Here is a 10985-nt window from a genome sequence, read left to right as displayed (position 1 = left end):
ACGCGCTCAACAAGGGCACATTTACCTGGCAAGTGATAACAAGCTGATCTACATTTCTGAAGGCAGACTATGAAGTGAAGTCTCAAGCCACAGTAAATATGGAAATATTAACATTTAACAATGTATCAACTTAAACGACGAATCATGTCTACTTTACATTCTCCATTGATGTTTGGAATGATTGCTATTCATCACTACAGACTGAAACTCAAACTTGAAACTTGCTTGAGATGAATGATCATTAAAAGGAAGAATTTGATGCACTTGCCTTTTTGCCAGCAGCTACCTTTTTGAAAACTCTCTGTGTGTACTGAAGGATCCTCCAACACCTGATATTTCAGAATTGGTTGCCATTTAAACTGACACTCATTTTACAACATTCACTCTCCAGCATTTTAAGACAGATTTACCAGGTAATAAATGGACTAATGACATGCCTGTTTTCACGGATGGTTCACCTACGTTTATACTTGACAGAATAATGAAAATAATGGAAACCAATGGCTGCTGGAAATCAATATATTGCACAAAAACCAACTTGTTTCAGCTTTGTTTTTCCATTTATATATATTCACTGTATTTTCTTTGTGGGGTTTGTTATATTCCGCAGAACCAGAAAAAGTGTCATTTTATCTGCCATTGAGGTCCTGAAACTGAAATGCGTGGTGAGGGCTATGATCCTTCAAGCTCAGCCAATAGCGGACAAGGAGAAGTCACCTTGGAACAGGAGTCTCAAACGGCTTGGCAGCTATCCCAGTGCAGCCAGTGTGGAGACATCAATAACTCCAGTGCTTAACAGTGGAGGAAGGCGTTGATTACGCGACAGAGGGAACAAAGGCCATTGGCTTGGTGAATTCTACAACCTCTGTGCTGGAGGTGAAACTGAGTGGAAGGAGACAGTTAGTAAAGATCACTGAGCAGACCCACCTTCCTGTTAAATGTTAATTTAGGCAGGGCAGGAAAGGAAACTAGGTCTTTTTCCTGACTTACTTCTTGACTAATAGTGGTCTAATGGACTCTTTTGAAAGGTTATTTTGTTATTCTCACAGAAAACCAAGAATCACTTGAACTATATCAACTTAAAATGTCACAATCGGACGATGGAACACAAACTCTTTTTCTTGTGTCCTCACTACATTAAATGCCTTGCCCTTCCTCTTTTTGCTATGCGCATCCTGCTAGATGTGTTGTTTAGCCTGAAGGTCAAACGGCCATATATTTACATGCACGCCACAAAACCCAGTGTTATCTGTGGACTTGGCACCTCTGACCAACCGCGACAAGGACGCTAATCCGTCATGACACACACAAACTGTTCAGTGCATCAAAATCACATTTCCAGACAATCACAGAGTGGGCCAGGAGCCATTATGTGCAGAGCCCAGTGGAGTGGCTGGTTGCCATCCTGGGGAGGGAGTGGAGGCTTCACATCTGAACACCATGGTCCCTTCAACAATGCAGGCAAGGACAGCCATGTAGCATGCTAAAGGCCGTGATGTTTTCAGAGGCCTGTGATATTAGCAACGCCAAGAGGAAGCAAAAAGGTTAACATAGAGCATGCATGGCTTGAGGGGAAATCTCGTATAGATATCCCATATAGAATAAGAGCTAAGTCTCATCATGAAGCCCAAAAGGCTCAAAGAATATGTTTCCACGCGAGCTATTGTTACTAAATGCTGGTCTGGTTTTATTTGACATGGTATTGTTCTTACAGCTACGTCAGGCTGTAACTGCCCTAACATGCTATAGTATATTATTGTGAAAAATACTAAGATGAAGCTGGTTATAGCTCAACTTTTCATCTATTCAGCACAGCTATTATAGTAATAATACTGTACTTCACAAAAACAGCAACTTTAACTGGTAACCTGATTCAATTCAATTCAGTAACATATTTCTTGACAATACATACAATAGCGCCTTTTTTCACTCGAGCATTTTCAATAGGAATATCTTCTCTGCAATACTCAGTGGTTCCATAGATCTGGAGTTTAAATGAATCTCACTTGTAATCTATTCTAGCCTCTGTTTTTTTGCTGCCGTCTGTGAGAAAGGTACTCAAATACCACTTAAGTCCAATATTGCTGAACTCAACAGAAAGTGAAACTATATTATATCTTTTTACTCTGAATGCTATCATCAGCGCACACAAAAGGAGGTTCAAATGCAGAATTAAGATACATCAGGAGGGAATATGTTAACTTTTAGGGCTGTAGCATGTGGCCGTGTTAACTGTTATTCATAATAGAGTGTGTTCATAGTAATATGTAAAGTTAAGACTAGACTAAAATCAATGTTCAATTAATCTTTTTATTTTTCATTTTTAAATGCCTCATGAATGTGTTCAAGTAATGTTATTTAGTATTTTCCTTCAAACTTGTTGATATGTGGTTAAGACAAGTTTGAAATGATTGACATGTGCACCCAATTTTTCTCTGTGTTGTATTGGCAGATAATAGTCTTTTGGGGTAAAAGGCAGTTTTGGCGAGTGGGAGTGGTCTTTCGCTCAAATTCCCTACAATTGCTGTAAAACTATAGCTGACATGTCCTACACACAGCCATTCAACCTTCAGCACTCAGGTGTGACTATACAGAGCAGCTATACAACTTTCTTTGGATAAATAACTGTTAATAAAGACAAACTAAACATTGACGACAGCTTATGCTCATTATAATGTGATGCATTCTAACACAGGACAACAATAAACAGTATATAGCTATTCTATCAAGGTGATATGAGATTGATGCGTGTGACTTTATATCTTAAATCACCTATTCTGAGCAATACATTCTCTGCTGCTGTCCCTTCAGTGGATTTTAAAGTGCCTTCTCAGCATGAACCGGTGGTTTGCAGAGGGCATCGGTATCATTGTCATTCTGAGCGCTCACTGCCATGGTATTTCTGGCCAGCTGTCGACATCCCAGCTGCTCTCTCTTACCCAATACGTTTGTATACCGACACTTGGCTACTACTTGGTGCACAGCAATTCACTGCCCTGATATGACCAGGAAAGCGGAACCAATGTGCCAAATCACTTGTATGCGCACCGTCCAGATTTCCCAGCAGCAGCCCTGACAAAAGCTTCCGACACACTGGTACGTTTGTGAGATCAGATCTTTTAGGCAATGCCTGCTCTTTCAAAGTCCAAGGGGAAATTACGGCAGTTCACAATTCCACTGCATCAATGAAGAGTGAATGTGTTTTGTTAGTCTTTGGTGTTTTCTTTGTGCTGTTAATAGAGAAAATGCTTCAGCTGTCGTTTTATGTCCGTATCACCTCAATGAAAGTAAAGCCTGAACTATTAAGATTTACTCTGCAGACATCCCAACAGCAGCATTCAAGTAATGTTGGATATGGACACACGGTAACACTTTAAAGGGTATTATTATTCATTATTCTATATTTTTCTTATTGTCCAAAAAATCCTTTAAAAAGGCTAGCACAGACTAACAATGTGTTCGTCCGTTTCTCAATACTTCCCTCCCTTGCTTTGGCACCCAGCCCCAAGTTCATCAATTCCCACTGAAAAGGTAAGTCTTAAAAACAGGTCACAAATACATAGTTTGAATTAAAAAAGGGGCAAAGTCATTTCCCAAAACAGCATGGCACCATTGTTTTTTGCAAAAGTTAATCAGACTGGTCGGAATGATGCATTTGTTGGGGACTATTTTCAGCCTATAGGATTAATACACATTTAATGACTCAAAATAAACTACAGTGCTCAGGTTCATCATGATGGAGAAACATTTCATCCTGTCAACAGCGCGGCTCAGTAATGTGTTTTTAATAGTTTTTACAACGGAGGTCTACGGCACAGAGGAATAAAAATACACAACAGTCTATCAGGTTTTAGCTACAGAGACAATATTTGTTCATGGGAACAGATAAATGTTGGTTTTGGTCATTTCATGGGATTTGTTTACAATAAGAAAAATATATAGAATATTGCCAAAATTATTCTTTAAATAAAGTAATTTCAGATTTTATGAATTCTCTCAAAAAAGGGAATCTTTTCCAAAAAGACAATATTATGTTTGAGTAAGAGGAAATAACATTATACCTAACACATGTATGTATTTAGAAACTTCCACTCAATAAAATGTTAAAACCGGGACACAGTATAGCCTAAATATGTTAATAAGACTCTTATAGGCCAAAAAATGTATTTGAATGAAATTAACATTCAACAATTGTTATCAGACTTTATTCTAGTGATTGCCTAGGGGCCTTCATTATAAAGGGAAATTAAGAGCAGCAGGACACTGGATCATGTGACGCAGAGGTTAGTTACAGTGAATCTGACCCTCTTTAAGGCTGTGCTGTTTGCTTTGTTGTTGTTTTTTACAAACAGCTCCAAAATGGACAAACAGGAAGAGCACTACCTCATCTTTCTTTGTATACTATTTAAACAAAATATAAACTACATACAGATATAAATACATTTGTTTAATACATATGTGAAAGATGCAAGATAAATCCCTTCTAATTTGTTGTGTTTGAGCATCTAATAATTTCCCCATCCCGCCTCCCACTGTTTCCACAGCAGAGATGCTACAGGGCTTCAGAGAGAGGGAGAGAGAGAGAGAGAGAGAGAGAGAGAGAGAGAGAGAGAGAGAGAGAGAGAGAGAGAGAGAGAGAGAGAGAAAGGGGATTTACAGCAGCAGCAAGTCAAGAGAGCTGGGGTGAAAATAACTCCAAAGACCTTTCTCTGCATGAGAGTTTCCCATCTGTCACAGAGAGTCACTGTAATTCAGCGGCATTAAATCATGCCTTTGTACCACTAACCACTCAACACATCCTCTATATTATCTGGTTACAGAGGTTTTGCACCAACATTCTTCTTCAAATGGAATCAACTGCACTAATCTGCTGGTTTAAGGCCCGGACAGAGCTACTTGGAAGCAGCATCCTGTGCCTTTAACCAAAAAGATACAGCTGACTGAACCCATTTTCCATTCACTGTACTCCACTATACTCCACTCCTTTCCCCCTGCTCCCTCTTTTCCCTTCTCTTAGCCCCAACCGTGGCTGTCATCAGAATGCAGGGTCTGTCTGGAGGACCACACACAGAGTAATTATTAATAAGAGAAGATGACAAGTGAACGTCCCTCCTGAATGCTAAGGGATGCCAGCGGAGACTGGAGATGGCCAGCCAATTCCTCCCTCTGGACGCTGGAAGAGGCTCCGCTTTTACGCTGAAGCCACTCGCATGAGGGTCATGAGAATATGCAGGTCCCATCCTGCTAATCGTATCCTTCCACGCTGAGATTCCCTTTGCATAAGACTGCGTGTTCATAAATAGAGATTTAAGATTTCACACTCTCTCACACACGGTTTCAAACAAGGCTCTGGCGGTTGTTATACTCACTGGTGGTTGCTCATGTTGAGGTCTTGTTGCTGCAAATAGACGTCCACACTAAATGACCCCAAGTGTGAAATGTGATTTCACCACTGCAGAGACCTGGCTCATACCACACCTATAGAAAATATAAAAGAACAGTGTGATTACTACGAACAAAGGAAATCATGAAGCAAATTATGAGCAATCTCCAACTGCTGAGCAAGATTGGGAGATATGATTGTGAGCTTCAGAGCAGCTTTTTTTGCCTTTGTTTCCAAGGTCAAGGATGAGCATTTAATCTCAGAATCTTGAAATATCTATACAGTTATGCAGTGTAACACAAATGCATGCAAAATGATCAATGAAGTATCTATGCTTATGCTGTTCCTGAAGGCGCCCTGTCCTAACTTCAGCTTGAGCTACGTTCAACTATTTTCCTGGGGAGCACTAAACTGTAAAGGATTTGAAATCTCCTCCAATATACGCTCCGCTCCGTGAATCAGGGACTGAGGAACATCACACCTCTTGCATAGCAAGTACAGCAGGATGCTAGCTCTTTGTGCCACGGGATAGAGAGCCATTGATGTCAAAGTCCGTTCAGTGAAAGCCCACTCCAGCTGCTTTGCAGGGAACAGACATGGAAATCTCATAATGTCCATTATTACAAAAAAAACAAGCCCGGTTCTCAGTGTTGCAAAGTAAAAGGAACACTGGAACCAGCTGTCAACAAGAGATGAATATATGACTGCAATGCTTATATATTTGCATCATTGTTCACACCTTCGTGATTTACACAATATTTCATGGATTCGGAGAAGCGTGTGTGACACACAGAGCCACAGTGAAAGCCTTCATGACATGGAGAGGTGAGGAGTCAGCATTCCCAGCCGCAGCAGACCACAGCAGAGTAATGTAGTGAAGCACAGCAGATTAAATGCTACTCGGGATAAATCAGCCCAGGTCATTCAAGGGCTGAGAGTGACACTGTTTCACTGCAGCACACAAAACATGTGGTCTCTTGCATTATACTCAGGAAAAAAAGATATTGATCTGGCCATCAGATGAGCTGAAAGTCACACAGCCAAAACACTGAACAAGGTGCTTGACTTTCTGTGAGGAGAACCGAAAGGCAAGCGGCATCAACGACTGTTTCTGGATGTCATTTACTGCAGAGCAAAGTATTACTGGAGACGAGTAAATCACAGTATCAGAGAGATTGAACTTCACAATCATCATGTTGAGCTGCCACTTATTACGGTCTACAGTAAGTGATTCATCAGCGGAGGTGGCTATCCACGAAGACAATTTTTACTATTCTATTTCACAAAAACAAGCACTGTGGGCCATCTCTGTCCATGGCTCTCTACAATTCACCCGATCAAAGTGTATTTGCAATCATTTCCCACCAAGTCGTAGCTGCATTAACAGTTATGGTGCTGTAACATTTCCCCACTGTGCTTAGAGGCCACACGGTCTCATTCTTGTTCAAAACCAACACAAATGCATCAACCAGCCAGCGCGCTTTTAAATCAACGCTGGCTGGAAAAGAAACACAGAAAAGACACACTAACCTCGTATGTTTTCTACATTGTGTTAAGTGTGGTCGTGACTCCTTCGCCCTCGCAGTGATGTTGGTAATATCTCCCTTCTCGCCGACAACGATGATCAGTGTGAGAGAAGCTCCGATCTTGCTGTGTGTAGGCTGCGATTCCCCTGAAATGTGCGTTGGCCAAGCACCCGTATCGCCTCTCAGAAGACAGCGCACGACGAAAACACCTACTCCGGACTGAAAGCAGCATCCTTCAGCGGAGACGACGACGGCTGTCACTGAATCGGGGAGATAACGACATCTTCGGAGGGAGGCATAATGTGCTTGCGGGGCTTCCCCCACAATCACACCAGGGACTCCATGTGCCCGATAATAAGAAGAAGAGGTGCACTATCGGGAGCTATCCAGGTGCTGAAAACGGGATTCCAGGGGGCTACAGATGTGTGACGAGCAGCGCCGTCAACGCGAAGGCAACCGGCTAGATCTGCACACACAGTAATATCAAATGTAACATATAAGTAGTCTAGATTCCTGTTTAAGCCACACGAGCCTGCAGACATTCCTCTTGCTATGCCACCCTAGAAGCGTCGACGTTGAAAAACACTCTCGCTTCACTTCACCTCTTGAGATTCAGAGTTCCTCGCGATAACAACCCACCCGCACGAAAAGAAGAAGAAGAAAAAAGAATCACTAATACTCAGTGACCTCAAGTGTTTCTGTGGTGTGTTTATGACCAAGTCTGCTGTATTTAATGTCATTCATCGGGCTGCTACGTCACTACGACACTACGATATTGACAGTTAGCCTTGCTGAGATAGTTTAGTTCTTAAAAAATGTAGCGCAGGAATTAGGCCCTGGAAACGCATGAAAGAAAGGATAAGCGGATAAAAGAATGGCAACAACATATCTGCCTTGTCATTGTTTTCAATGAATGTGCTATCACTTTCAGATAATTGACCCTATTATGAACCATCATGAAAAGGTAAAGCCTTTTGGATATATATATATATATAGGAGGAAAGGTTGGTTGTACTGCTGTCCTCAAATCCCACCGATTCCTATATTCTCCTGCTGTGACAATAGGAGCCTTTTTCTATTCCTGTGTTATTATGTGTTCTTATGGGCAAGCCTGGTTTACACTGTATTATTTACGAGTAAAATTAAATGACTATAAAGATAAGATTTTACATACTAAACATGATCAGTTAAAATATGATCCATTGGTACTGACTAAAGTAGTAAAACGTAGTTACAATTAGCTCCATCTTGACCAAAGACAACATCAAAGACTTAGATACAGTATTAATACATAAATGATAATGATTAAATAGTAATATAACACAGAGTGTAGACACTCTATATTATGAATCTTTTAATGTTTCCTTTAAGTAGTAATTGCCAATACTTTTACTTGTAATTGAGTATTCTCATATGTTGTATCACTTTTACTTAAGTTCATAACTTGAATAGTTCATCCACCACTGGAAAGGCAATGATCAATTACAAATGACCAGTTGATGAGTCAACTAACGGTTCCTGACGTACAACAGTAATTATCTGTCTGACGGAAGTTAGACTACTAAAGAGTTCCCACGATTCCATTCATGTCTTCTTTGCATATCCAGTCATTCAGTTGTTTCTTACCAAACCCAAACACGCGGAGCTCACATGCACAACAGGTGATTTGCTCAGGCATGATGCAACTAAACCTAAAAGAACAAAAACAAAACATAATGTAGTCTTAATCTGATGTCAGAGGTCAACATTGTCTATAGCTCTACTGCTCTCACGACATTAAATGACACCATTTATCCCACACACATGACCTAATCAAGTAGTATCCTGACGTTTAGCTTGACATTCACAATGTGGACAAACTGCAATCCCAACATTTTTTCGGGGCGAAGGGAGGAACACGCCCACACGAGAGCGTCTTCAGGTAAAAGCAGTTAGGAGGTATTGTGAAGCGTCACTATGACTCACCTCTACAACCTGCTCTAACTGCCTAAAGTCGAGATTTCACGAGCTGGTAAGGAAAAGATTTTTGATCAATTTCAGTCACGGTGATGATATATTTCTCTCACAACGCAACATGAGTTCATGACGCCTTTCAGACTTAAGAAACTGTTAGTATATGCAACGGCTTTCTTTTCACTATTGGCATCTGAAACTTCTGGTTTCCTCAGTGGTGAGAGATTACTTCCTTTTCTCAAACACAAATGTTTCTTGTGTTTGCAGGAAACAGCTAGAAAACAACATTCCAAATGATGGCAGGTAAAAACAAAATCATTTTAAGAAGCGATTATTCAGCCACGTTAAAACTATCATTCTTGAAATATTGTTATTATGTCTGTAGATCATGGAGAACTTTGTAGTGGGGAGGAGGCCACCTATTGCATGAACGGAGGGACATGCTATAACATAATTTCTATGAATACACTGTCCTGTGTGTAAGTAAAAATAAATCAAAATGTCCTTAACTTTTACGTTGGAATATCTGTTGATGTCACTAGATGGCGATATTGTTGACAAATGTCCTTGTATCTTAAACCAGGTGCAATGAAAAGTACAAAGGCAGCCGATGTGAGCAGTTCCACCTCTCCAGGCTCACCAGCCCCGATGGAACAGAAGCAGGGTTAATTGCAGCCGTGGTCATTGTTGCTCTCCTAATCTTAGTGGTGCTGGCAGTTGTTATCTACTACATACGCGGGTAAGTACATTATGGATTAACAAACGTTCTCAAGGCGTCTAAAAATAACATCAGGATGTGGAAGTCTTGTATGTGCGATACAGTCTTGGTATTATTGTACTTCGGGTGGAATGTATTCTTTGAAAGCCAATAACCATTACTTTTGTCCACACGTAGGATGTTGAAAGCCAAGCAACAGAGCCAACAGAACAATCCGCAACAGTATTGGAGAGTAAAACCCAGAGTATGATCTTTCTTCTGAGGTACATTTGTTTCTCTGTGAGTGTTGGGCGGGATGATGAAAGAATTCTCAGAGATGAGTGTCACTTGCTTGTTGGACTTGGTACCGGTTTGAGTTTGACTAAAGACCAATAGGCCAGAGGAAAACTGTTCAAAACTGTTCATTTGACTGGAAAGGGTAAACTCAGTATTTTTCAACTTATTCTCCCCATGTTTTGTGTCTAAGTGACTAATGGGGACAATAGTTTAAAAGGGGTCCAGTATTGAGGATCCCACAGAGAAAATCAAACCTTTTTCTTTATCCTTCGCTAAATCCTTTCTCTTTGTTATTGTGTGTCTTGCTCCAGAGAGTCTCGTTCTGTAATTTTGCAAAAATCTTTGAGACAACACTAAGCTACGCTTTATGTACTCCAACACAACAAACAGTGTCTGCAGCGTTATCCTGCAATACTGGACCAGGTCTAAAAAAAATGTTGTCCCCATTAATTAATCACTGAGACACAAAAACATTAAAAAAAATAGAGTCACGGTTCAAAAACACAGAGGTTGTCCTTTAACTTAAGTCAAGAGCTGACAAACACACATCATGAGATTTCTTGAGTCCATGCTGTTTGCTACAGAAAGGTGTAATTCATTTACACACAAACAACAACAACAACTGAGAGTGGGTGGGAATTGAATCACGCCTTGCACAGTAGCCTGTTTAACGAAGCTATTAAGTTGGCACTGGTTTTACTCTTTTTAAATCACATTTCAATCTATGTGCTTTGCCTGAAATGTACAACGCATAGTTGGGCTTTGTAATATTATGTGAACTATTATTCTAAATATTGAACTTGAAATATTGAATTATGAAATAACCCTCTGTATCAATCAATCAATCTGTTCAATATGCTATTAAACAAATATTAGTTTGTGTTAATATATGCAATGAACCCTCATACTGAAAGATTTGACTGTGTGATTTCTGGTGGGATAACACACACACACGCACACACGCACGCACACACACACACATTTGAACACTCATGAGTATCCTCTAACCATCAGCACTTCCTTCCTAACCTTAAACGTTAGCCTATTCTTCACCTAATCCTAAATGTTATCTTAACCCCAAACCATAATTGCCCCTTGAAGCAGCCAGGACTGGTCAAGATGACCTCAC

General features: G+C 40.4%; 1 protein-coding gene across 1 annotated transcript; it reads left to right on the top strand.

Moving 5' to 3' along the window:
* Positions 1-9237: 9237 nt before the first annotated feature.
* nrg4 (neuregulin 4) lies at positions 9238-10928 on the top strand (the record flags this gene model as incomplete). Its single annotated transcript, XM_079163360.1, has 3 exons — positions 9238-9341; positions 9446-9601; positions 9758-10928. 3 exons carry the CDS (start codon positions 9238-9240, stop codon positions 9828-9830), a joined length of 333 nt encoding a protein of 110 aa, XP_079019486.1. The 3' UTR covers positions 9831-10928.
* Between the last annotated feature and the right edge of the window lie 57 nt (positions 10929-10985).

The sequence above is a fragment of the Pholis gunnellus genome, assembly GCF_910591455.1.
Source record: "Pholis gunnellus genome assembly, chromosome: 7".
Lineage (NCBI taxonomy): Eukaryota > Metazoa > Chordata > Actinopteri > Perciformes > Pholidae > Pholis > Pholis gunnellus.
The sequence above is the reverse complement of the archived record's forward strand: the minus strand, read 5'-3'. Positions and strand labels throughout refer to the sequence as shown.